Below are 26,082 nucleotides of genomic sequence, written 5' to 3'. Positions count from 1 at the left end.
TTCGAGTGGGGATATAAGGTATGATCTTGATGAATGGGAGTATGTTCAAAAAGATGTGTATATATAATATGAAATCAGAATATCACCCAGCACAATGAGCGAAAGAAATGAAGAGGGCCATGGCTGTCCCTATATACTGTTCGGGAACTGGATCAAGCGAACGGATTGGGAGTTCGACTGAAGCCACGGAGAACATCCACGGCATTCAGAGTCGGCTGAATCGTGGGGAACGGGGGCCCAAGGGTCGGGGAAACCAATCAGACCCGGTAGAAATGGAGTGATGGAGAATTAGTAAGATTCCCAGAATTAAAGGCCATGTGGGGGGGGCAAACTGGGATCACACAAAGTCATCAGCCATTGTAGCCCGTACCGCAGTTGATCCCGAGTTGCATATGGACAAAGTGTGGAGGCATTCAGTTGAAAGCCTCTGACTGGGCTTTGCAATTTTTCTGCCCCACCCGGAAGCGAGTCTCGGCAGGCGGTGTTGGACTCACGTGAGGAAGTCTCGGCAGCCCTGTCGGGATCTACGTTGGGACTTTCACTTGGGACACTCCGGAGCCCGCTTTGGACTCGCAATATTGTACACAGAATGTATGATTCTACGAGATAATTCCGACAAAAGGAAGGTAGTTGATGATTCGCTATCATACCTACCGTCGATACCGAGGAAGGCCAGCAAATACCCTCTCCTCATTAAGAACTACAACATACACGTTTCCTGTCACTCGTTTCGTCCTGCCGAGTGAAGACCTTATCCACCCGCCTCGGCCCCACGCGGTCAAGGTAGTTTGACCTGGTACTTGCACTCCGAAATACCCGAAATTTGCTGCCAGGTGATATTTGCAACACACTGGAGGCGTGGCATCTGTTCCCAATGGGTTTCCTCGGTCAGTAGGATGGCAGATTGATCGCCTTAGTGTTCTCAATTGTGAATTGTCTGGGTGCTCGACAATTTTCAAGGACACTTCAGATGCGAAGTTTTCCGGAAAATTGCAGATTCTATAAGGCAAGAGGATTGATTCACCACTGCATTCCTGGCTCTGAAGGAGTTTTTCAACATCAATTCGGACGATTTCCATCAATGGCCTTGGAAGCTCTTTTTCTCTAAAACCAGGAATTCAGCCTTTTGGGAGAGTCTGCCATTTTTCGAAGTCATGATTGACTCCACCTTTACTAAACAGGAGATGAACAGACGTGATTCCGCAGGACAAATGGATCAATGGATTACATGCAGGTCCAATTCAGATAAGATTTGATTCCAGTCGAAAGGATTGATGAAGCTAGAGTAGTGCTATACTGGTACCTAAAAGTAATTACGAGACACCCTCTCAGCTGCTCGGAGTAGGCAAGCAAACCTAGTCGGCGTGGACGTTCAATTTCATGATGCTCGTGTGCTTGCAAGGTTAAGTCCCTCACTCGAAAATAGGTATAGCCAGTATAGGTACGTATCGCTCAAATTTGTCGGCATTACTGCGACATACCTACCTGTCAGACAGTCAGAGAGCAATCTTGGAGATTAGTTATGACCATAACATGATAGACGCATAACCATTCAAAATCTACAGATTCCCTCGTACGCGTCGTACTCTCGCTTCGTTTGCTGAGGTGGCGAGTGATTGTACCGGAAACGCTGATAGCCCAAGGCAACAATGACTCAAGCCTAATTCTCGGACGCAAGTTGTACCGCTCCGAACTATATCGCGTGCCAACAACAACCCTAGATAGAAATGACAACATCAAAATGGATGACTGCAAATTGAGCTACTAATGAGCTCTTTCAGACATTTGAACTTGGAGCCTGACATCTGTGGCTTGGGGGTGTAGAAAGTTAAGCCTTGTCTCTTATGCACAAGGAACTTGGAGGTATGCGCACCTGCCACCAGTCAACTGATGTCGGTTTACTACCTTCAGTGTGATTGCAAGCAACACCAGACTTTCGTTGTATTCATAGACTTGGAAAGCTCAAGAAAGGAAGGAAGAAATTACGAAGTCGGATCATCCAAAGGTAAGTCTGGAGAATTGAAAGGAAAAAAGTGGGTATGGGGCATCGGCATCCCGCCATGGAAAGAGCCCTGGAAGTACTAGGTAGTTATTTCATTTTCTCCGTCATGTAATAATCTGCAGAGAGACTGCGTGTATAGATGTTGGGGAGCATGGTATCCGCAATGGTCTCGACTCCTATGCAAAGTGCACTAGTCTTTTGTTCCTGAATTGAGGGCTTTTGTGTATCTCCTTCTGAAAACGCAAAGCCTCAAGTGTTGATGTGTCCACATGCCCAGATAGTCAAGCAGAAATAGCAATATACCAGGTATTTCACATTCTTCAAGATACCCGATTTGATTGGGATGCGTTTGGGACTTGGAATTGCATTTGACAATGGTCAATAGGTCAATAGTTTATTATCCCAGTAACTGAGACTCGATACGTTTAAGGTTCATTTGGTCTTTGTCTCTAGGTACTTTGTCCATTGTTCCCATCTTATTGTCCACTTTCGTCCGTTTGAATAGGGTTATTCCACAATCCATTTGGCCACGAGGACATATTGACTGTTCGAACACTGTTATTGTGGTCCTTGTTCAATGCCAGCCATATAGCCTGATATCACGGCACCACAATAGACTCCATATTCTATACGTATTCATTGATCTGAATAGCATCGCAATTGCAATTGCAGCATATCAGCCTATACCTCCAGCTATGTATAAAGTCATCCAAGCTCGCGCTTCATCCAATCCTTTCCCAACTCACTGTACCCTATCACTCATATCACTTGTGAATTCGTCTGCTCTATCTTCCTTGCAGTTAATCTCTATCAACCAACATGGCTTCGATTGGCCTCAGCCCCGTATACGTGGTGTCAACAAGCCCTCGAGCAACTACCTTCGGCTCATCTAGCTACCCCAAAATCGCCATTGACCTCCACCCGGCCAATGCTGTCTCGATTAGCCCTCGAGCCCACATTCGGCCCACCTAGCCTCCCGCCAATTAACATCAACCTCAATATCAACCTTCCTAGACTCCGGGAAGTCTTCACCACTGAGGCCGCTCCTCACCCGGCCACTTCAGTCACTCCCGAGGCCGCCTCTCCCCCGGCCACTTCAGTCACTCCCGAGGCCGCCTCCCCCCGGCCACTTCGGTCTCTCCTGAGGCCGCTTCTCCTCGGGCAGATTCAGTCTCTTCTGCGGCCGCTTCTCCCCCGGCCACCGCAATTCCACAGCTCGCTGGCCATCGCCGCGGCAGTGTGGAACAATCGCCGGGTCCTCCCAGGAAGCAACGCCGTCCGAACTGGCCCACTGGCGGCAATCCTGAGGACCGTGACGATCGCCTGATGTGGGATCGCTTCCCCGCGACTTCCACCGGCATGGACGGCTCCGTCGGTTCCCCACGACGAAGTGAGTCAAGTGACCAGTCAATGATAGATGGTTCTTCCCCGGTCAGGGATAGCCTGATGAAGGATCGTCTATAGCCAGCAAGCCAGTTGTCAGCCTCGGGGAGCGACGTCTCCATGTAGCGTCGGCTTTCCCCTGACACCCCTTTGGAAGGGCCAGGCGGTGCGTGACGATCGACGGGCTCTCGTTTTCTCCCTTCTGTTCTGTCCGTTTTGTTTTGTTCTGTTTCTCGTGTTTTCGTTTTTTCGTTTCTTCGTTCTGTTTCTTCGTTTCTTTCGTTGGTTTTTCCTTTTTTTTTTTCTTCATGTTTCTCCACAAGGAGCCTGATAGCCGTGACATTTCACAATATTATTAACTCATGAAAGATTTCTTCACTAGAAGTACCGGGCACCGCTTAGATCATCTCCGAGTAAAGAGATAGAAAATATTTTGTATTTAGCTGGAGACTTGGGCTCTTCCAATGGCAAACAACTTCCTAGATCAGACCTCTGAACGTACTTTCCAGAGAAGCAGAACGGACGGTTAAAGCAGGACGTTAGTCGTGATATCAGGTGATCTTGCTCGCTTACTTATAGCTCCCATCAATGGCTTTGCTTCCTTCTTCATCCATGTCTATTACCTATTCTTTACCAACCTATATCAAGATTTCCATCATCATCGACCATCGTCTTCATATCGCTGCCTTTCCTCAACGTCCTTATCGCTACTCACATGACCATTGTCGATAAGCATGTTTGTCGACGTCTCACAGCAGACCTCTCGACACACCTACTCCCACCGAGCGCTCGGTTCGTCTGTCACTTATCGGGCATTTGATACGCGTCTATGACTTCTGCCAACGATTTGGCGCACAACTCCTTCTTCCAAATGTTTCCTCCCACACTTCCTTCCGCAACATATCAGGCTCGGACAACTCACAGCTTGGTACCGGGGTTTAGGAGGCGCATATGAGGGTAGGCACCTAGCTGGCCGAGTTGAGCCTCCTTCACCCAAGCCTGCACCAGTGACCTGCTATAGGGTCCTCGAATGAGGACCTCGGCCGGTATCACCTCGGCCACGACGATGCCCAAGTTACCTGCTGGGTTGACTGCCATCAGGCCATGGCTCATTGAGCTGGAGGCAGGGGGCGCATTTGCACTAACAATGCACGTGAACCCTGAGCCGTCAATTGCTCACGTTAATGTTCCCGGTGTAGATGACCTGACCACTATTGATGCTGCTTCGGTTCCGGTCTATGCAGAATGGGAGGTGTCGGACGATGTGCCGAATCACTCATGTTCGGGTTCTTCACACAGTATCTTGTTCCACGCTCCCATCATGAAGTCCCTTCTCGCCCGATTACCGGACAAGACACTTCCCAATATGAGTGAATATGGGGCTGAACACATAGCTGACAGGACATCCCTCATATCACTTGTGAATTCGTGATCCCCATACTTCTCAATCTTGATTGCAGTTGCTCTCTGTCGGTCAACATGGCTTCCATCGATCTCAGCCCAAGCTACGTGGTGTCAGCAATCCCTCGAGCACCCACATTCAGCCCACCTAGCCACCCTGAAACCGCCATTGACCTCCACCTGGCCAATGTTGTATCTACTAGCCCTCGACTACCCACCTTTACACCACCGAGCTTCCTGCCAATCAACATCAACCTCACCATAGACCTTCCTAGCCTCCGGGAAGTCTTCTCCACTGAGGCCGCCCCTCACCCGGCCACTTCAGTCTCTCCTGAGGCCGCTTTTCCCCCGGCCAATTCAGTCTCTTCTGCGGCCGCTTCTCCCTCGGCCAATTCCACCTCTCCTCGGGCCGCTTCTCCCCCGCCAATTCAGTCTCTTCTGAGGCCGCTTCTCCCCGGGCCAATTCCACCTCTCCTCAGTCCGCTTCTCCCCCGGCCGCCGCTATTCCACAGCCCGCTGGCCATCGCCGAGTACGATGCCAACGCAATGTGGAGCAAGTGCTGGGTCCTCCCAGGAAGCGAGGTCATCTCCACCCATGCCACCACTCACGACGCCGACATCGAGATTTGGACGCAAGTCCCCTCCTTCCTTTAAAGTACTCTTACAATCTTACGTCTCCTTAATCGACACACGATACATCCCTCCTCTAGCTCAAATGTCAGTCAGAAAGCGCAAATCAAAGACCGTCCCGAAGACATGGTTGGAATGGAGCACCGCTGCCAGAAGGCACGGGGTGCTCAGATCAAGCATCCACAGGCAGAAGAAGCTTGAGTCAGGCTCGAAAGTCACAGAAGAACAATATCTTCTGTTGAAGGTTCTATGGGATATAGAGTGGCCGACTATGCGTGCCGTCCAGGACTTGAATCTTCAAGACTTCTTTGATCAGGCCAGAGACTGGCTGGCTACCTTCCACCCGTTCCAAGCGTACCTCGACACCATCGACGACGACAAGACGCCGGGTAGTTCTGAGATAGGGATTTTCGAAATTCTTCGGGAGCAGCAGCGACAAGTTTGCGAGCTTCTGCAAAGCCCAGGGAGTAAAGGCCTGCAAAGTGCTAATGAGGAGATCGTTAATTCCTCTCTCCTATCGTTCCTCACTGCGATCTGCAAAAAGCACCCCAGCTTCAAAGCTCGATGGACCCCCCAGCGGGCCTCCCTGACCGCAGAGTTCAGAGGGGCTCACATGGAGTGCCTCCTGGACGGTTTGCTTGCGTCAGAGGCCACGTTACAGACCCAGGTCATTATCGAGGCTAAAGCCAACCGTCGCGGCAGACACAGTCCAGAAGTCTTCATGCAGGAAGCTGCGGAGCTGGTCGCTGCTCTTGTCACGGGGCCTCCAAAAGGCCTGGCCAAGGACAGGTAAGTCTATTTGCTTTCATTCCCGGTCAGTATCCGGCAGAAACCAAGTGCTATTCCATGTGTATAGAGGCCTGCTGATTTCACAGATGGTGACGAATTATACATTGCCAAGGCCTACGCCCTCGTCGCCTCGACAAGTACATAGCCATCATGCAGGACCAGGAGAAGCAGGCTATCACCAAGAACGAGTTCTTGACCATTCGACAGTGGGGGGCGTGGAGAATTGATAAGCGCGAGGAAATTGAGGATTTCGCTAGGCTAGTGCTTGCCGAAGGTGGCCGCCCGATGGGGGGCTTTCAATTGCGATTTGCGCCAAAAACCATGTAACGTGACGTGATTACTCATCACATTTTTTCAAAACAAAAAGCGAATCACGTGACCCAGTACGCCCACTTGTAGACTTGGTCACTTGATAGTAGTGAGGTCTGCTCAGTGAGACGTCTGTCTTCAGAAGATGAATAATTCAGAAAGGGTGAAGGGGGGATTTTGACTTGTCATGTATTTAAATATCAATTTCAGAGCCTCTTCAAAAGCAACTGAAGCAAGTTTGAAGTCGTACTTAAGCACGTGGGGCGACGTCATCGGCTCAAGGATCACGGGTGGCAGTCACCGCTCTGCACGGTGTTGACTTGGAACTTGACAACTCCCACTTATAAATGATCACACATTCATTTCCAAGCGGGTGTTTCTGACAGCACGCGTTGTGGACCGTAACGATTTAGCCCCCAATGACTGTCAATACATCCCACGTTTAAACACTCCGTACTAGTATCGGGGTGGCGAACAGTACCAGTTCTAACGAAAGCTCAGATAGCTCGGGTTTCCTCAGATATCCGAATGGCGGGCCCGATCCACACCTACGGCCCGAGCTGCTTGCTAGCCGATGAAGAACAGGACTTCGCCAGACTACAGTCAATGCCCTCACCGCCAGAAATTCGATCACAATTCTTCTATCTATCGGCGTTACCCATCGATGATCCACTGGCTCCCCTGCCACCGCCCGCCACTGGGAATGAGAGACTTTCTCCAACACCCTTCTCGGCCAGGGATAACATCGCTTTAGAGGAAGCCTGGTGTGGCCTACGGGATGCGAGGAAGACCAGAACAACCGATAACAGGTCACGGCCAAATACATCAATAGGGCCAGGAATTGCTGTGCCAGGCCATGAATCGATTTTGAGTGTCGAGCGCCAAAGCAAGGCGGCTGACCAAGAGGACCCGCACTTGGTCGGCAGCAGAGGAAGCACTTTCAGCAGTCCCCCTTCGTTCCCGGACGAACTGCCCTCTCGCAGTCAGAGAAGCCACCTTGCTTTAGCTACTGGCAGTGATGGTATTCGGACGCAGGAGCTTGGCAAGGAACAGCGTCCGAGTTCTTCGGTGGACGATGGCTTGAAACAAGAATTCCCCAGAGGAATTGTTATTGATCGGAGAGGACCGCGCTCATCAGCCGCCAATGAAGCCGTTGCAGCCAAAAGAAGGAGCAATGATCTGTCAGACATCGAGGATGTGGGCGAAGGTGAAGAGCGGACGGGAAATTTGCGGGCCAATCGTTCTCGTGATGCAAGTATCAGTGGCTCTCCTTTCATACGAGCGCCGATATCTCAGTCTCAAACACCGCTTGGTCGCTCATACGAGTCCACTTCCTCAAGAGACGCGGGCGAAAGACAGGCCGATCTGCGAACCAGCACTGCTCCTCGGAGTGCTCCGAAACCGTCAGGTCTGCGGACTACCGTGAGCTTGGACCAATTGACACAGGACTCACAGGAGGAGAGGACAGAAGAACCAAATTCACAATTAAAGATTCCAGTCGGTGTTTCAAGACTCCATCTGGTTGAGTTACCAAATCTCAAAGTAAGACCAATTCGCCTGCGTAGCTTCGCGTTATACTCACAATGTCCAGATGAAACCTATTTACTGGAGTCCTTTGCATGACGTATCGAATGTGATCCGAGCTACTTGGTTCTATAAGAATACCATGTTGCCAGTTGAGACAGAACTTGCAAACAAATTGGAGGAAGGCTATGTCTACTTAAAGCCATGGAGCGACACCTGGCAAGATGAACTGAATAGTTGTGTGGAGAATGGGCCGGATGCCGAATTGAAAATCGTTTACCCGCTGTGGACAAAGAAAGACTTTGAACCTTCGACTGCACAAGATCCACAGAGTAGTGACGCACCTATGGGTGAAGCAGCAGAGGCCTTAACATTTGACAAAAGCCAAGCTGCTGGCGGCACTGCTGTTCAATCTGAGAACATCAAATCATACCTCACGTCCAGTGCTATTTATGTCGATGCAACAAATGCGCAAGTCCTTCGGCCCAGTCTGCTTCCCTCGGTTTCGAGGGGCCGACGACCTCTCGGTGCAATTAGAAAAGGTCGACAAATAGGTATACCTGTGGTTCGCGGTTTCAGCCGCAAAGCATGGGAAAAGCTGCATCCATCAAAGCCCAATCCTATCGATGTCCGCCATTACATCCGCAAGACCCATTTAAAGAATGGTTTCGCACCAGGTGAACAAATATGTTATGCGTGCAAGATGGAAGAGTCGCGACCACCTCCAACAGACTTGGTTCTCGTTATTCATGGCATCGGCCAAAAGCTCTCGGAGAGGATGGAAAGCTTCCACTTCACTCACGCCATCAATGCGTTCCGACGAGAAGTAAACATGGAGCTCAACAACGAACCTGTATGGCCGCACGTGCGTCCAGATCATGGAGGAATCATGGTTCTTCCTGTGAATTGGCGCGCGAAATTATCATTGGATGATCCGGAGGCTGAATCTGATATTGAAGACACAGTGAGCAACAATTTCTCGCTCGCGGATATCACACCCCAGACTCTTCCCGCTATTCGATCTCTGATCAGCGATGTGATGCTTGACATCCCTTACTACCTCTCTCATCACAAACCGAAGATGGTTAAGGCAGTGGTCAGAGAGGCGAATCGTGTGTATCGTCTCTGGTGCAAGAACAATCGTGGATTCCAAGACCATGGACGGGTACATCTCATTGCTCATTCGCTCGGAAGTGTAATGGCCGTGGACATCCTCAGCAACCAACCAACACATGTTCCTCGATTCGACTTTTCTGATATGCCTTTGCATAGCGATATATTCGAGTTCGATACCACAAATCTGTTTCTTTGCGGAAGCCCGGTTGGCTTCTTTTTGCTGCTTAATAAGGGTACGCTTGAGAAGTATCCGATGTTGCAGACACTGCTAACTTCCTCACAGCTAACCTTCGTCCCCGCAAGGGCAGAGACAAGCCTGGGAGTGAAGGCGACGATTTACTTCCTAACGTTGCCGGTGAAGCGGGCCAATATGGCTGCCTCGCCGTAGATAATCTCTACAATATCGTGCACACAACTGACCGTATGTGGATATCCAAATGTTCCAGACAACCCCAATATATCATTTCTCTTTACTAACAATACCGCTAGCAATTGCATACCGAGTCAACGCAGCAGTAGACTCAGACCTCGCCAATACCCTCAAAATGGGTACCATCCCCAGCTCCACATCCACCTTCTGGCAATCCTTCGGCAGCGTTTTTCGCTGGAGCTCAAACCCATCAGATTTGATGTCCACCGCTACCTCTACCCGCCCCGCGGCAGTCTCCAAGCTCCCATCCCAAGTCGAACTCGAGACCCACGATTTCACGCGTGAAGAAATCGCCGAAAGGCGCATGCTTCTACTCAACGATAACGGCCAGATTGACTATTACCTTTCTGGAGGCGGCGGTCCCTTGAATATCCAGTACCTGAACATGTTAAGTGCGCACAGCAGTTACTGGACGCTAGGTGATTTCGTGCGGTTTTTGGTTGTGGAAATTGCGAGGAAGCAGGGAAGAGATGGGACGCTGCCTGCTTTCCGGGCTGAGAAGAAGAAGGGGTGGAAGTATTCTAAGAGTTGATTTCACATACAGGCATACAGGGAGTTGACTGATTTTTCTACATGCTTGGTCACAGCCTCGGCGTTGGTTTCATGGTTTTGCCTAGAACAGAATATGTGAAACTTCTTTAATATGCGAAGGCGGCTATCCAGTCATAAGATTGCCAATCCAACAGAAATAGATCGTGCATATTCTGTCCAGTTCAAAAACAGCAGTAACAAATTGTTCAATCAATCAAGAGAATGTACATATCTCCAAGACAAACAGGCAAGGAAATGAAACCACAATAAGTCCAAGGAGATCCAGTCCCCACCCAAAAGTCATACATCGTTATCAGCATCTCAGCAAATGACCCTCGTATCCGAACCATGCACATCCCCCATCAACAAAGCCTCCACAATCTCACCCCTTATACAAACCCCCCGTCCAGCCCTTAGCACAACCAAAGCATTCGCCTTAGCCAAACTCCCAACCTTCGAAGACCGCTGTCCAGCACCCTCAACCCCCGTACTCGTCGCATACAACCTCCCATCCGACCGCGAAGCCGTAACAACAGCCCGATGATACTCCGTCCTCTTAGGATCAAGTGGGAAAGCATGCGTCAGTACAACCGCAACACGCGGCAGACCAAGCTGCGGCGCAAGCCAAGGCCTCGAACTGAGCGCCTGCGAGCTGTGTCCCAGGCCAGCGAGCTTGTGCAATGATGGCAGAACGAATAGGTTGAGAGTAACGAGCGCCGAAGCCGGGTTCCCGGGCAGCGAGAAGATGAGTTTTGATTGGCGTTCCTGCTGGGAGGAAGCATCGCCGGATGCTTTGAACGGGACTGTTGCGAAGGTGGTTGGTTTACCGGGTTTCATGGCGACGCGGCCGAAGTGGATGGTTCCGCCTAGGGAGCGTTCAATCGTCGGTTTCAGGAGGTCTAGCTCACCCATTGAGACGCCGCCTGTTGTGATGATCACGTCTACGCTGGCGGATACGCGGCCGATGCCGCGTAGGGAGTCGCGCAGTGCTTGCTCTAGGTCGCTGGCTGGCGTGTCGCGGGCGATGCCTAGGTCGACGGTTTCGAAGCCCCAGGAGTTCAGGCAGGAGAGGAGGGAGGGGCGGTTTGAGTCCCGAATTTGGCCGCCTGTTAGGGGACGCGGGTCGTTGTGTTCTACGAGCTCGTCGCCTGTGCTTAGGACGCCGACGCGGGGTTTGCGGAAGATTTTGACGGTTCTTGTGCCGGTTGATGCTAGGAGGCCGAGTTCGCCCCCGACGGGACTGATGAGGTCGCCGCGGGCGAGGATTTTGGAGCCTAGGCTTACGTCGCTGCCGGGCTCGCGGACGTTCTCGCCGGGTTCGATGTCGTCGGCGAGGATTTCAACTGTGGCTTCTTCTTGGCCGTCGGGTGTGCTGGTATTCAGGGCTGTGTCTTCGACCATGACAACGGCATTTGCGTTGGGAGGTAGAGGGGCTCCCGTGGTGATTCTAGCGATGGTACCCGGTTGTAGGGATTGTAGGTTTCCACCGACGTTGGCATGAGTGATGGACGCTACGGGGAAAATCCCCTTCGTGGACGGGCCAGTTGAGCTAGAGTCCGGTGCGATGATGGCATAGCCATCAACAATACTGGCTCGATATGCTGGTACGGCTTCCCCGGCATAGACGTCTTCAGCAATCACCGAGCCAATCAAGGACGTGGTGACTGGGACTTCGATGACTTCCGGCTCAGGGGTTTGCTCATTGATCCGGCGAAGCGCTTCGTCTACAGACAGCATTGGGTAAGGTGAAGAGCGATAGCGCCGATTAGGGCCCGCACTAGGGTCGTTTGATTGTGGTCTTTCTGACGGCGACGTGTGAGCCCTGGGAACCTTATGTCCATGACCACCATGATCATGGCCATGGTGGTGGTGATGGTGGTGGTGATGATGCCGATGCTGACGATCATCAACGCCAGCCTCTGCTTCCAGCTTTGTCACACCTCCAGCATGGAGATTGCGCGAATTGGCCCCCGCAGACTGTAAGCATGCATGTGGCAGAAGCTTAACGACAGCATCGAGGTTTTCCATGGCTCCTTTTGGTGACCCAGGTAAGGTAATAATCAAAGATTTTTCACGCACACCGGCAACTGGTCTGGCCATCATAGCAACTAGACGAGGGGTTAGCTGAAGTATATAGTCTCGGGAAGGCGCCAATGCAGGCGCCCCCTATGTCATGCTCACAGGGGGTTACTTTGAGAGAGGCAGCTAGCATGCCGTGTCTGGAGGTCTTGGTTAGTTTACTAGCGTCAATGCGGTGGCCAGGATATCGAATCGACTCACACTAGGCCCGGAGCATGGCGCTGTATCAGGGGAGTCACTGCCTAGTGATGTCATGAGCATTTGGCGATATCAAACCAGATCACAATATAAAAACCTCAGGAGTGTTGTCCTTGATGGCAAAACCTGTCCCTCCGCTGAGAAGAATAAGGTTATACCAATCAGGGCCATCGGTCCAGTTGCGTATAGACTCCTGGATCTGGAGTACATCGTCGGGGACGATCTTGAATGCGGGGGGTTCCCACTTCCCTTCTGCGGCCAAGATAGGCGCCAGTGCATTGACTACCTTGTCGGAGGCCGGGTCTTCCGAGGCTGTGTCCGAGATAATTAGGATGGCGACTTTTAATTTGTTGTCCATGTTGTTGGTGATGTTTGGGTGGATGTTGGTGGGGGGGAGGGGGGATGTTCTTTCAATCGGGGAAAGCATCGGACTATCCCCAACTCCCGGACGTAAGTTAGTGTGCTTAGTGCAATTAGTGTTTCAACTACATGTCTGGGTCGTACCAATTGTACCAATCGTAGTGAACGATTGTCCCATTTGTCCGTATTTATTGTATCCATTTCATTTGGTCCTAATCGTCCCGAGAGGGCTACTAAACGAGGCCGCGGAACCAGCCTTGACTGCCAATCCGAGACATAGTCCATTTAGGGCTCAATCAGACTCAGAACGACGCCCAGGAGCGCTGGCGTGGTGCACGAGGGCTATCAAGGCCGCATATCGAAGAGAACGTGACAGTTGAATCTAGAACAGTTCACAGAGAACCTCGGAGGTAGGTGATAGCATCCATTGGATACTTGCATGTTTTCATAGGCAAGTTGACTGCATCCGACGGCGATTTCTACAAGTGATTCTCTCCTATCCCTAGTGTAACAAGCTTAAACTAGCTCACACAGCCTCATATCTGATACATATGATCCTCAGATCATCGATGCAATTCAGCAAAGCCAAAATGGCCAACGTGACGGATCCCAGACGCCCCTATGCGGTGTATATCGAAACATGAACATGAAATATGAAAACGAGGAGAAGGTGGCAATGGGTAATCACCAGTTATGTCTGTCGAGTCCGCAATAGCTGTTTATTGCCTAAGCTTGGAGCTCTTCTCTGTCAAAGAGAGGCTTTGTTCACGCTGCATCCAATACCGCGGCTTTTTGCGCCACGAGGAGACCGACAATCAGGCCAAACAGACCCAGCACTGAGCTGAAAATCTCGACGACAAGGATCTTGACGAATCTGGGAAATAAATAATGTAAGTGACAATCCGAAATAAAGGACACTTTGGGGACCACCTACAAGCTAGGATCGGCGGCATCAGCCAACGCAGCACCACTTCCGTTGATACCAACAGAGATGCCACAAATGAGATTGCAGACACCGACTGTAATTCCTCCCCAGAAGACCGCGTATCCAGTGTAGTAGTTGCTGGAAGTGTGGATTGCGCCTTCTGGCACCTGGCTGAGCTTTGAGGAGAAGACAATGGCCATAATGACACCATAGATGGCCACGACTTCACAGAAGATAATGGAGATCAAGTTCTTGGTACGAATCCGAGGCGCTCTGACACCACCGCCGACGATCGATGATCCGGTAAGGAAGATACCCCTATGAAGAGTCCGCCGTCAATATCCTGTATCAAGTCATATGAGACGATCGGCTTACCATGCTGCACCAACAACTGAGAAACCAATACATGAAGCGATTCCGATATTTGCCCAAGCATAAGGAGAAACCTCTTCAAGGAAACGGCCGACCTAGTTCGTGTTAGGTTGCTGAACTTTGAATTTCAGGGAAGAAGACGTACATTGAATGCTTCTCCCTCACCATGGAAGAGCATATCTAGAGTTCAGACCCTCTCGTTAGCTGCCAGATCGCACATGGGATGGATCCGTTGGAACATACACAATCCCACCACGATAAGAGCGGCGGTCACGTAACCGGCCGGATATAGGTAAGCCATGGTGGCCTCAGAGAACCTGATGAAGAATGAATGAAAAGGCCGATCGCAGCTGTAGGAAAGGCAGCCGATAAGGTAGCTGAAGCTCTAAGATGGCAGTGGGTGATGGGGACTCGGTGGTCGGAGCGGATTAACTGCTCCCCTCGGGCGGTGACCTCGCGTTGTGCTTCCCCGGACGGACTGGACCAGCTATTCCACCCCCTGCTTGAACTGTTCTTCTAGGTGGAGTGATTTATCTTGGTTTCTATATCTTCACTGCTCTTGTTATCGCGTGACTATTCTCAGTCACCAACCCTTCACCTCGCTCCGCCATTCTTCGTTACCCCTGACTTCCACCGCATCAACATATCGGCGACAATGGCGTCCGCCTCTGGGGTTGGGTCGTATTCGAACCCGTTGAAGAAGTTCAAGTAAGTCTTCAAAACCACGCCTGAGATTAGAATTCCAATCCTAATGACTCCGTGTAGGCTTGTATTCCTGGGTGAACAGAGTGGTACGCGTCTCTTCACTTCCTACATCTACACCTTGCGGCCCAGTCGATGAGAGATGGTTGCACAAGATGCCTAACAATTTCTACAGTCGGCAAAACGTCATTGATTACTCGGTTTATGTATGACTCGTTTGACAACACATATCAAGCAACTATTGGCATCGACTTCTTGTCTAAGGTACGCCACCCCATACCCCGCACAAGGTTCAGATTTATTGAGCAATCCTCCGAGAGCTGGTTACATATGAGCGAATATAGGGCTAACCATTGTATCTAGACTATGTACCTCGAAGACCGAACTGTGCGCCTTCAGCTTTGGGATACCGCCGGCCAAGAGCGCTTCCGTTCCCTAATTCCTTCCTACATCCGAGACTCGAGCGTTGCCGTGGTGGTTTATGACATTTCGAATGCAAAGTCATTCCAAAATACCCGTAAATGGATTGATGACGTGCGCGGAGAGCGTGGGAACGATGTGATAATTGTTCTCGTGGGTAACAAAACCGATTTGAACGACAAGCGGGAAGTCACCACCGCACAGGGTGAAGAGGAGGCCAAGAAGAATGGGTTGATGTTTATCGAGACTAGTGCGAAGGTCGGGCATAATGTCAAACAGCTCTTCCGGAGAATTGCTCAGGCTCTTCCGGGGATGGACGGCGAGGCCAAGCAGGGCGAGAGCACAAGTACGTTTATGCTCAACTGTCATCCATAAACCCCTTATACTGACCATGGCTTCTTTTCCAGTGATCGATGTCAACATCAGCCCCAAGGAGACGACCAGCAATGATGGTTGTGCCTGTTAAGATTCCCTACGCTCCTTATTCTGTCCCTAAACGCCCTATCTCGATGATCGATATCGGGATTGTCCATGATATTTTCAATTTCCGAACATGTACATGTTTCTTCTCTCTTTTGTTGCCCCCGAGTCGATAGCGCGTGTCTAGACTTTTCAGTACCGATGCGGTCGTGTCAAATCCCTTTTTCAAGATTTCGGGAGGAGACTAGGTGTTTTATTTTCCTTTCAGCCTGCATTATACGTTTTCTGTGGCGGTTGAAGTTACTTTGCTTGGCTCCTTTTTCAGGGGGTCTTCTGTTATCACTGCGACAGCATGAGCTAACATGTCTGATATGCCTGATATGCTTTAATTGATGAAGCTGTACAATATTGTATTCCCCGTCTGGGCAATGCACGCTATAGCCGGCTCCAATGAAACATGAACTCAATAATATTCCAAGGTTACAGCTGTTGTATCCGTCCTCGATGTAATAAAGCCTACTTTCCCACCGGGCTTCGGTCAAGATTATTATTTTCGGTGACACCTCAACATGCGGTCACAACATCCCATATATCGTGGCTTAGAAAACGAAACCTCTAAGATCCACCTCATTTTCTAAGTTCCAAGCTCTCTTGATTATAGAATCAACCTTGGCGGTATCCGTGATTCCGCCATATTTGGCAAGCGCATGCGTCTTCGCCTCAATTTCAGACCTGGATGTAAGGTCAGGATATATCCGACTCATTACGTAGGGATGTAGAACAACACACCTTGTCAAAGGAAGCTCCGGGTCTCCCTTTGCAAATCTGGTTGATTCCTTGAAAACCTTCCCAGACTTGCAAGTGACAATAACAGTCCCTTGCCACTCTTCAGGGAATTTAGAGTCAATTTCTGCATTATACTCCATCGTCACTCGACTCTGGAAATCACGCAGAGAGGCATCCGTTAGATCAGCTTCGGTGAAATCAGTAATCATAGCATGTCCCTTCTTCGCCGCGATGGCAAGTACAAAGCCCATCGAAAACTTGCTCTGGTGAACCGTGTCGCCATTCCCACTCAAGCTCAGCACGTTAATAGCAGCCTGGTATGTAGGAACAAGAATAGAGTCAATATCGTCGAACGTGACCTGGTTCTTCGACATCAGGTTCAGCAATGCGTCCACACTGGGATGCGTGTGACGACAAGATGCGTGCCACTTGAAACTGGAATTGATAACGGCAAAGTCTTTGCCCAAGTTCTGGTCGATGGCCTCTGGGTGTAGTTCACCCGGGACTAGTGCAGCACCCATTGCTCGTGGCCCTTCCAGGATATCCCGCGGACCTAGGAGGCCATCGCGAGCAGAGTAGGCAGCGAAGATGCCGTCGAAACAGGCCTTTGCGGTGTGCACCTGTTTTGAGTGCGTTGCATCCATCAAGAATTGCCATAAACCTGCGGCTTGAGTACCGGCTGTTCCGACAGCTGATGATGTCTGAATTGCATCGAGTTTCAGAAGGTGAGCTACGGCCGCTGCGACTCCAATGACTCCTCCAGTTGCGGTAGTATGGAATTTCTATAGAAGTCCTTATTAGTCACCGATAAATAGCAACATAGGCTTATGATGCTTGCGCAGCACTTTCCAGCGTATGAACAGATCAAAGCATGTCCAAAGCTTACCTCGTAGTGGCTTTTTCCTAGGTACTCTCCAACACGACAGCCCACCTCATAGCCAACCACACAAGCAGTGAGGAACTCTTCTCCAGTAGCTCCAATGTCTTGTGAAACTGCAAGAGCAGCTGGGAAGATGACAGTTGCCTATAGCAAAATCAGCATGGTCGATGTGCAATGGGAAGCACCTAAATACTCACTGGATGCATGATGCTTCGCATGTGAAGATCATCCTGTTCAACCACATGAGACGCAGCAGCATTGATCAAACTAGCAAATGCCGGACTAGTTCTGACATTTTGGGAGCCATCAATCAATTCACTCTTTCCATCAGACGGGCCCATTTGTGCTGCGAAGCGCACCATTGCAGAAACCGCAGGGTGGCTACGACCGGCAATAGCACAGCCTAGTGTGTCCAGGAAGAAATCCTTGGTGCGTTGGATCACGTCGTCGGGAATATCGCTGTACTTCAATTCGGCCGCCCATTTGACCAGTCGATCGGTTCTAGTTTCTTCGTTTGATGTGATAGTCATTGTGAGTACTCCTTTGATGAGACAAGGTATATGAGAGACTGATGAAGTGACTCGACATCTACCCCAGATCGTCCTCCAAATATATGCGGGGCAAAGCGGGCAGCTGATGTTGGTTATCTACTTGTTTCACCCCGCCTCTTCCGAGGTGGGCTTAAGTTAGTTCCCGAGGTATGCCGTATGCAAATGGTCAACGGAATCATATGTGGGAGCACAACCTAGCAGTTTTAGATATTCGTCGGATATTGTATGAACCTGGATTTTGCCCTTTGACATCTAGTTCACCATATCGTTATATGACTTTGTAGATCCAAATGGCTGGAGTCAAGACATGTGCACAAAGCGTGCAATGTATATAGCCGACTCGGAAGAAGCTTGTAGGTTGGAATATTTACGCCTTGGTAGTCAGGCAATCAGGCAGTAAGGCAGTCAGGCAGTCAGGCAGTCAGGCAGTCAGGCAGTCAGGCCAGAATTTTAGGGGTCCATACATCCAGATGCATCCATATTTCATAAAATTCATAAATGGCAATCAAGCAAGGGGCCAAACTCCAAAGCCATGAAGATGATCTTTTCTGCGAAGTGGCTAGATAATTCTGACCTCTATTTTATTCTGACTGAACAGATCAGAGTCAAACCCCTGAAATTCAGCGTCTACTCGAAAGAATCCAGAAATACGAAGCCAACATGATTTCCTTATACTAGCAGTCAAAGAATAATGCAACCGAGGACGAAATCGGGAAATTGATCTTCAGGCGGATCGCCCGGGAAATGGCGCCCCTGGCCCATCTGCGGCGCCATACACCCAGCCTTTTTCCTCTTCCCTTGCTTTGCCCGTATATATACCCAACCACATTTCCATCGCTATTTCCGTCTTGATAACGTACATTCTTGGCCAGAGGCCTTAAACCACACTCATGGGGCTCACGTCCCGTTTTCTCCGCATTCCGCGGCCAGAGGTGAGTCAAGATTTTGACCTGTCCGTTTCCTAAAGCTAACTAATCATGATGACTTCAGTCCTTTCTCTATGTGATGAGCTTAGAGACTGGTGCTTCTCTGATCACCCTTTCACTTCTTTTAAATAAGATCAGTGGTCTCTACGGCCTCTTGGCCCTCTTGACCGGCTACCACCTATCGCCTGTCCAACTGTCAATGTACCTTTGGTCTCTTGTCGCCCTTGGACTTACCGCAATTCTTTTCCCTCACATTCGCAAACAATCACCCCTACAATGTCTCGCCCTCGCCTATCTCTATGTATTCGACAGCTTGATTAACGCCGCATACACTGCCGCCTTCGGTGTGACCTGGTTCTTGGTGGTGTCGCAACATTACGACAGTGGCAAAGCGGCAGGCCCAGGGGGCGACACGATCGCCCAGACCGCAGGCTTCACCAGCCCCAAGTACGACGCGGCCTATGTCGAAATCCAAAACACCAAAGAGGGCAACAACTTCATCGCCCATCCGCCGCGCACGGCCGACGATATCAGCAACGTCGTCCTGCAGCCCGAGAGCCTTCAGAGCATCATCTTCATCTGTCTTCTGTGGGTAATCCGCGTTTACTTTGTGCTGGTGATGCTCGCGTTTGCGCGCCAGGCCCTTCGCCTCTGGGTCGCGATTCCCCGACACACTCAACTCCCGACTCACAGCCGCAACGTGTCAGTCGCCAGCGTTGCCGACATTGACAGAGAGCCCTTCTCTCCCTATAGCCCCGACGGCCAGGGATGGCTAGGCAAGCTAGGTCGCATCATGGTTAGCATCGGCCACGGCTACTGGTTGGGCGAAGAAGAGGACGGGAACTGGCTCAGCGGTATCGATTGTAATAAGTTCCGCAATCGTTCGGGTAACACAGAGTTGCCCGGAGCTCTCGAAAGAGAGAGGAGACGTCGTTCTGGAACGGGTCCTCCACAACCCTCGCCTTCTATCGTTCGATCCACTGTGCTTCAACAGCCGATTCCCGAGCATGGTCCTGGCGGCATGAATGTTAAGATGCAGGATTGGAACGCGCCGCGATAAACGCGCGCTTTCTTAGCGGCTATTCCACAATCTTGGTTGCGCCAATGTATAACGCTCGCCTCTACCAGACTGAAACATCCTCAACCCCAATCTCCTTCCCGGCTATATGCATTCGGCCGTATATCTCTGTGAGAGGAGCCAAGGGACACAATCTACCTTGGCTCTTGTGTCTGTCCTATCGTTTCATGAGGTTTCTCCCTCTCCTTCCGATAACCGATTTCTGTCTTCCCTCGATACTCCAACATTACGAATCCCGAGCTTCTCCTGCTCAAAACTTACGACAAACTCTGCATATATGAATTTGGGACGGGTCCAGGAATTTCACGATGATTCATTCTTGTGTAATCATTTGATTTGATCCACTTATCTGGCCCTGGAAGGCGTTTGAACTCTCATCACCATGGGATATAGGGGCGCTTGAATTCAAAACAAGCGTTGGCTGACGGCCACGCTCATGTTCATTGATCTAATAACGCGGGTTTGGCGTCGGGACATATGTACATTGCTTTTCTGATATGGGTTCCTAACTTCCTGTATCTTTCCCGGAAGGGATTCATGTCTTGTTATTGTACACAATTAGTTTTGATACACCTCACATACTATCGCTATAATTTGCTTTTGACGATCCAGCAGTGTGTTTCTCAGTAAGATTGGAAGCCATTCCGTCAAACCTTCTAACTAGTACCAGCCTCAAAAGAATAGGCATCTCATCGAACGAGTTCATTCTGATCATTCATCTTCACAGTGACACAGGCTAGCCCGTGGAGCACATCACTCGGCCGAATATACGATAGTGGGGCTGAATTACAGTCACGCCGCCATGCGAGATCGGTGCGGCCTCGACTGTCGGCATTTGACCCAGTTGACCGGTAGTCTTGTCTTGGGAGAGAATCCCTAATCCTCGGTCACAAATCCCTACACAGTATGTTGCAGGCCAGACCAAAAGCCGGGGTTACTCCGAAAAAAATACAAGTGTTGGAGCATCGGTAATTGCTGTGGTGTTATTGGTAGACTAAAAGAATGTGCAGACAAGCAGTCTTGCGATATCAAGTGTCTGGCACAGAAGGCTACTAAAAGGGGGGCAGCTGAGCCCTAACAAATATCAAACTTGATTTACGACACTGTTATTGATCACTTCGTATCTACTCCAATAATGAAGATGTCTTCCTGATGCCACCCCTCACACAGGCAAACCCCGATGCAGTGACGTGCTCGGCAGGATCACGGGATTCCCCGCACTGGTCCCAAAACGGTAAGTTTGCATTTTTGTCGACCGGTGTTTGCATTGATGTCGTGATCGAAGACCAATCAGTGGGCCAATCAACGGACTGCTGATCTAACCCCCCGACGACGGAGAATTGAGCGAGCGAGAGAAAAAAAACCGTTGGCTCTATTTTTTTTTCTTGAAGAAGATTCAAGAGAGCTGAGAGACATAAACCTATCGTCTCCTCTGCTCGTTATTTCTGTTTGGATCCGTGCTGCGAGTGGGAGATCGCTGCATATATCTGATAAGAACCCATCACGATCCATCTATTTACCATCCCACTTGTGCTGTGAGCTTAACAGCCAAGGTCAGCCAATATGGCACAGATCTCGACCGCTGCTGAAGCGGGTAAGTCATCGATGTCCAGTTCTATTCTGAAAATCCAGCGCAATCGCTAACCATCGTGCAATTGTATAGTGGCAAGAATCGCCTACCTTACTAGTGATACCGTCCTGTCCGTGCAGCCTTCGCTGAAGGATGACTCATTGTTCTCAAAATCACTAAAGGCCCTCAAGGCTAGCAAGAAGAGCAACCTCTCCTCAAAAGCCCCTGTGGTAAGTCGGAATCGTTGTCGTTGCGAGATCGGAACGCAACTAACTATATGGCTAGGTCCAATCTGTGCGCTATAATGAAGACCCCCTCCTGTCCGCATTCACCCCTCTTCAAAATGGCGAGACTGTTTCCGTCGTTACCAGCTCCTCTGTCCTGATTAGCGCGGTTCCTCACCTCTACCGTCTCGCCAACAGCCCCGTGGTTGTTCACGTTGCGCTGGAGCCCTCACCATTCCCCGATTACTCCGTGATCAGCTCCATTCGCCAGTCCGGATTCACATTCCTCCACTCAGAAACTGTGCAGGAGGCCCAGGATATTGCTATCACTGCTCATGCGCTTGCTCGCAAGTCCGGAAAGGGTGTCATTCACTTCTTCGACCCCGCCAACTCTGCCAAGGATCCCTCTATCCCCGAGGAGGATGTTGAGGTTGTGAAGAAGGTCCTCAGCATTGGTGGCAACGCTGCTACTTCCGCTGAAGCACAGACACTCTATGCCGACTCCGGCAGTGTGGCCACTGTCACGGAAGAGGCTGTGGGTACTGCACCCTCCGGTCAACAAGAGCAAGCGAACTTGACTGTTCCCTCCCAACCCCAGACTCCCTTCAACGCTAGCGTTGACAACTCGTCAGTTGGCTCCTCACGGAGAGATAGCAGCGCTGGCAGTGAAGCCCCGAGCTCAATTGCCACAACTGTTGACAGCGCCACCGTCCGGCCTGTTAACGCCAGTGATACTTTTGCATGGACCTCTCAGATTTGGAACACACTATTCGAAGAAGTCGGCCGCCGATACAATGCTATTGAATACACCGGCGTTGCTAATGCTAAGTCTGCTATTTTCGTCTTTGGCTCCACCGGTGTCTTCGTGGATGCTCTCGCCGATGCCAGCGCCAACCCGGAGTTGGAGAACATTGGTCTGATTACTGCTCGTTTGTACCGCCCTTGGGTCGGTGGACAGATCTCGAACTCTATTCCCAGCTCCATTGAGAAGATCGCTGTTCTGGAGCAGGTCCGCAAGACTACGCGATGGGGTCCCTCCTTCATGGATCTGCTCTCCAGCCTGACTCCCTCAGGCGCTCGCACCCAGGCTCCTCAAATCGTCGGCTACCGTCTTGGATTTATTGAGCCCTCTACCGCTGTTCAGGCTCTCCGTGGCGTCCTGCAGAACCTGGCTTCTGCTTCTCCCATCCAGGGTCTGGAGATTGGAAACACTCAGGTTCCCACTGTTCAACCCGTCCTTGAGCAACCCCGCATTGAGAATGCCTACTTGAAGATTCTGCACCAGCTCTTCGGCGAACAGCTCTACATCGCTAACCAGCTTGGAGCCGAGAACGCCGGTGTTTCTAACACTATCGCCGCAAGCCCTGAGTATGGATTCGGTTCGTTGCTGGCTCGCCAGGAGCACCGTCAGCGCTTCATCCGGGAGGTTGAGGAAGCCTCCAAGTCCAACGCCTTCGCCACGGACATCCCTAAGACTTGGCTGTCCCGCTGGGCTCTGAATGTGAAGGAAGCCGCTAAGTCTAACAAGCTCGCCCCTGAGGTCATTTCCCACCTCTCCACCGATGGCTCTTCACTATCCCGCCAACTCCTCCAGTCTAAGAAGTTCTTCTACGAGGAGTCCGAGTGGCTGATTGGATCCGATGCCTGGGCCTACGACTTGGGCAACTCCGGTGTCCACCACGTCCTCGCATCCGGTGCGAACGTGAACATGCTCATCATCGACTCCCAGCCTTACTCTGAGCGCGCTGCTGCTGACGCCACCCGCCGCAAGAAGGACATTGGTCTTTACGCTATGAACTGGGGTAACGCATACGTCGCCTCCGTTGCTGTCTACAGCTCGTACACCCAGGTCCTCCAGGCTATGTCCGAAGCCCAAAAGTTCAAGGGCCCCTCCGTTGTCGTTGCCTACCTCCCTTACAACCAGGAGAACGACTCCGCTCTCACAGTACTGCAGGAGACCAAGAAGGCCATCGATCTTGGCTACTGGCCCCTGTACCGCTGGAACCCCGAGAACGAGGAGAAGGGCGAGCCCAAGTTTGCCCTCGACTCCGAGCGCATCAAGCGTGATCTCGAGGAGTTCCTTCGCCGCGATAACCAGCTCAGCCAGCTCATGAACCGCCAGCCCAAGTACGCCCCTGTACTCTCCGAGTCTTACGGTACTGAGGTCCGCGCTCTTCAGAAGAGAAATGCCAAGGACTCCTACGAGAAGCTCTTGGACGGTCTGTTCGGTGCTCCTCTGACTATTCTCTACGCGTCCGACGGCGGAAATGCTCAGAACCTTGCCAAGCGTCTCGGCAACCGTGGTCGCGCCAGAGGCCTGAAGACCATGGTCATTGCTATGGATGAGTTCCCTCTTGAGGACTTGCCCACAGAGGAGAACGTTGTGTTCATCACCAGTACTGCAGGCCAGGGTGAATTCCCTGTCAATGGCCGTGCCCTTTGGGAGCACGTCAAGAACACCGGCGATCTCGATCTCTCCACTATCAACTACTCCGTTTTCGGTCTTGGCGACAGCCACTACTGGCCCCGCAAGGAGGACAAGATCTACTACAACAAGCCTGGAAAGGATCTCGATGATCGTGTTGCCTTCTTGGGTGGTCGCAAGCTGACTGACATTGGTCTCGGTGACGATCAAGACCCCGATGCCTACCAGACCGGATACTCCGAGTGGGAGCCCCGTCTGTGGAAGGCTCTGGGCGTCGATAAAGTGGAAGGTCTCCCTGAGGAACCTGCCCCAATTACCAACGAGGACATCAAGATTGGCTCCAACTTCCTTCGCGGCACTATTGCTGAGGCTCTTCTGGATGAGAGCACTGGCTCTATCCCCGCTAGTGATCAGCAGCTGACCAAGTTCCATGGTACATACATGCAAGATGACCGTGATCTGCGTGATGAGCGCAAGGCTCAAGGTCTGGAGCCTGCTTACAGCTTCATGATTCGTTGCCGTCTCCCCGGTGGTGTTGCCACCCCTAAGCAGTGGCTGCAGATGGACGCCATCAGTAGCTCACACGGTAACGAGACCATGAAGCTTACCACCCGACAGACCTTCCAGTTCCACGGTGTGATCAAGCGCAACCTTCGTGGTGCTATGCGTGCCATCAACAACTCCATGATGGATACCCTCGCTGCCTGCGGTGATGTGAACCGTAACGTCATGTGCAGTTCTCTCCCCGAGCTCTCTTCCTTCCACCGTGAGACCTGGGCCATCTCTGCCAAGATCAGTCAACACTTGTTGCCCTCTACCTCAGCCTACCACGAGATTTGGCTGAAGGATGACAACGACAAGAAGGTTCAGGTTGCTGGAGATGCTGTGGTTGACCACGAGCCCCTCTACGGTCCTACTTATCTCCCCAGAAAGTTCAAGATCACTATTGCCATTCCTCCTCACAACGATACTGATGTCTACGCTCACGATATTGGTTTGATCGCCATTAAGGGTGCTGATGGCCACCTCGAGGGCTTCAACGTCCTGGCTGGTGGTGGTATGGGTACAACTCACAACAACACCAAGACTTACCCCCAGACTGGTCGCATGTTCGGATACATTCCCGCCGACAAGGTCCACATCGCTTGCGAGAAGATCATGCTCGTGCAGCGTGACAACGGTGACCGCAAGAACCGCAAGCACGCCCGTATGAAGTACACCATCGACGACATGGGCGTCGAAGTCTTCAAGGGCGAGGTCGAGAAGCTCCTTCCCGACGGCCTTAAGTTCGGCGAGCCCCGTCCCTTCGAGTTCAAGTCCAACGTCGACACCTTCGGCTGGCTGAAGGATGACACAGGTCTCAACCACTTCACCTTCTTCATTGAGAACGGTCGTATCGAAGATACTGCCGATTTCAAGATGCGCACTGGTCTTCGCGAGCTTGCTGCGATGGGCAAGGGCGAGTTCCGTCTCACTGGTAACCAGCACTTGATTCTCTCTCGCATTGCCGATGAGGACCTCCCCGCCATCAAGGCGCACATGGCCAAGTACAAGCTCGACAACACCTCTTTCTCTGGTTTGCGTCTGTCTTCTTCTGCTTGTGTTGCCTTCCCTACTTGCGGTCTGGCCATGGCAGAGTCTGAGCGCTACCTCCCGGTCCTGATCACTAAGCTTGAGGATACCCTCGAGGAGTGTGGCCTTGGCCGTGACAGCATTGTCATGCGTATGACTGGTTGCCCCAACGGTTGTGCCCGTCCCTGGCTCGCCGAGGTGGCCTTCGTCGGAAAGGCTTTCGGTGCTTACAACATGTACCTTGGTGGTGGTTACCACGGCCAGCGCTTGAACAAGCGCTACCGCTCTTCTATCAAGGAGGACGAGATTCTCGACATCATGAAGGGCCTTCTCAAGCGCTACTCTCTTGAGCGCGATACTGACGGCGAGACCCCTGAGCGTTTCGGTGATTGGTGTATCCGCGCCGGTGTCATCAAGGCCACCACTGATGGAAAGAACTTCCACGATGGCGTAAGTGATTTCTCTTTTCCGTGATGTGC

The 26,082-nt window shown here is 51.2% G+C and overlaps 11 protein-coding genes across 11 annotated transcripts; 8 read left to right on the top strand and 3 right to left on the bottom strand.

The window, feature by feature from the left end:
• Positions 1-2,930: 2,930 nt before the first annotated feature.
• Positions 2,931-3,329, top strand: N7515_009679 (uncharacterized protein; the record flags this gene model as incomplete). Its single annotated transcript, XM_056670422.1, has 1 exon — positions 2,931-3,329. One exon carries the CDS (start codon positions 2,931-2,933, stop codon positions 3,327-3,329), a length of 399 nt encoding a protein of 132 aa, XP_056516795.1.
• Positions 3,330-4,415: 1,086 nt separating this feature from the next.
• On the top strand, positions 4,416-4,817 carry N7515_009678 (uncharacterized protein; the record flags this gene model as incomplete). The annotated part of the gene is made up of 1 exon (XM_056670421.1): positions 4,416-4,817. One exon carries the CDS (start codon positions 4,416-4,418, stop codon positions 4,815-4,817), a length of 402 nt encoding a protein of 133 aa, XP_056516794.1.
• A 47-nt stretch (positions 4,818-4,864) lies between these two features.
• On the top strand, positions 4,865-5,440 carry N7515_009677 (uncharacterized protein; the record flags this gene model as incomplete). The annotated part of the gene is made up of 1 exon (XM_056670420.1): positions 4,865-5,440. The coding sequence occupies one exon, from the start codon at positions 4,865-4,867 to the stop codon at positions 5,438-5,440; it is 576 nt and encodes a 191-aa protein (XP_056516793.1).
• A 61-nt stretch (positions 5,441-5,501) lies between these two features.
• Positions 5,502-6,532, top strand: N7515_009676 (uncharacterized protein; the record flags this gene model as incomplete). The annotated part of the gene is made up of 3 exons (XM_056670419.1): positions 5,502-6,205; positions 6,273-6,294; positions 6,362-6,532. 3 exons carry the CDS (start codon positions 5,502-5,504, stop codon positions 6,530-6,532), a joined length of 897 nt encoding a protein of 298 aa, XP_056516792.1.
• Positions 6,533-7,042: 510 nt separating this feature from the next.
• Positions 7,043-10,116, top strand: N7515_009675 (DDHD family phospholipase; the record flags this gene model as incomplete). The annotated part of the gene is made up of 4 exons (XM_056670418.1): positions 7,043-8,056; positions 8,106-9,387; positions 9,438-9,575; positions 9,644-10,116. 4 exons carry the CDS (start codon positions 7,043-7,045, stop codon positions 10,114-10,116), a joined length of 2,907 nt encoding a protein of 968 aa, XP_056516791.1.
• Positions 10,117-10,436: 320 nt separating this feature from the next.
• N7515_009674 (bifunctional molybdopterin adenylyltransferase MobB/molybdopterin molybdotransferase MoeA family protein) lies at positions 10,437-12,750 on the bottom strand (the record flags this gene model as incomplete). Its single annotated transcript, XM_056670417.1, has 4 exons — positions 10,437-12,223; positions 12,297-12,334; positions 12,396-12,436; positions 12,490-12,750. The coding sequence occupies 4 exons, from the start codon at positions 12,748-12,750 to the stop codon at positions 10,437-10,439; spliced, it is 2,127 nt and encodes a 708-aa protein (XP_056516790.1).
• A 767-nt stretch (positions 12,751-13,517) lies between these two features.
• N7515_009673 (H(+)-transporting V0 sector ATPase subunit c'') lies at positions 13,518-14,350 on the bottom strand (the record flags this gene model as incomplete). Its single annotated transcript, XM_056670416.1, has 5 exons — positions 13,518-13,626; positions 13,687-13,995; positions 14,053-14,144; positions 14,195-14,229; positions 14,293-14,350. 5 exons carry the CDS (start codon positions 14,348-14,350, stop codon positions 13,518-13,520), a joined length of 603 nt encoding a protein of 200 aa, XP_056516789.1.
• A 354-nt stretch (positions 14,351-14,704) lies between these two features.
• N7515_009672 (Rab family GTPase YPT6) lies at positions 14,705-15,637 on the top strand (the record flags this gene model as incomplete). Its single annotated transcript, XM_056670415.1, has 5 exons — positions 14,705-14,757; positions 14,815-14,840; positions 14,927-15,015; positions 15,115-15,517; positions 15,579-15,637. The coding sequence occupies 5 exons, from the start codon at positions 14,705-14,707 to the stop codon at positions 15,635-15,637; spliced, it is 630 nt and encodes a 209-aa protein (XP_056516788.1).
• Positions 15,638-16,190: 553 nt separating this feature from the next.
• Positions 16,191-17,787, bottom strand: N7515_009671 (MmgE/PrpD family protein; the record flags this gene model as incomplete). Its single annotated transcript, XM_056670414.1, has 4 exons — positions 16,191-16,323; positions 16,381-17,159; positions 17,264-17,401; positions 17,455-17,787. The coding sequence occupies 4 exons, from the start codon at positions 17,785-17,787 to the stop codon at positions 16,191-16,193; spliced, it is 1,383 nt and encodes a 460-aa protein (XP_056516787.1).
• A 911-nt stretch (positions 17,788-18,698) lies between these two features.
• On the top strand, positions 18,699-19,794 carry N7515_009670 (inositol phosphorylceramide synthase regulatory subunit KEI1; the record flags this gene model as incomplete). Its single annotated transcript, XM_056670413.1, has 2 exons — positions 18,699-18,740; positions 18,799-19,794. The coding sequence occupies 2 exons, from the start codon at positions 18,699-18,701 to the stop codon at positions 19,792-19,794; spliced, it is 1,038 nt and encodes a 345-aa protein (XP_056516786.1).
• Positions 19,795-21,375: 1,581 nt separating this feature from the next.
• N7515_009669 (sulfite reductase (NADPH) subunit beta) lies at positions 21,376-26,077 on the top strand (the record flags this gene model as incomplete). Its single annotated transcript, XM_056670412.1, has 3 exons — positions 21,376-21,406; positions 21,476-21,612; positions 21,668-26,077. 3 exons carry the CDS (start codon positions 21,376-21,378, stop codon positions 26,075-26,077), a joined length of 4,578 nt encoding a protein of 1,525 aa, XP_056516785.1.
• Positions 26,078-26,082: the final 5 nt, after the last annotated feature.

This window comes from Penicillium bovifimosum (genome assembly GCF_028826915.1).
Source record: "Penicillium bovifimosum strain IBT 22155 chromosome Unknown utg000008l_segment0_segment0, whole genome shotgun sequence".
NCBI classification, from domain to species: Eukaryota; Fungi; Ascomycota; class Eurotiomycetes; order Eurotiales; family Aspergillaceae; genus Penicillium; species Penicillium bovifimosum.
Note: the sequence above shows the minus strand (reverse complement) of the source record. Positions and strands in the feature narration are given on the sequence as shown.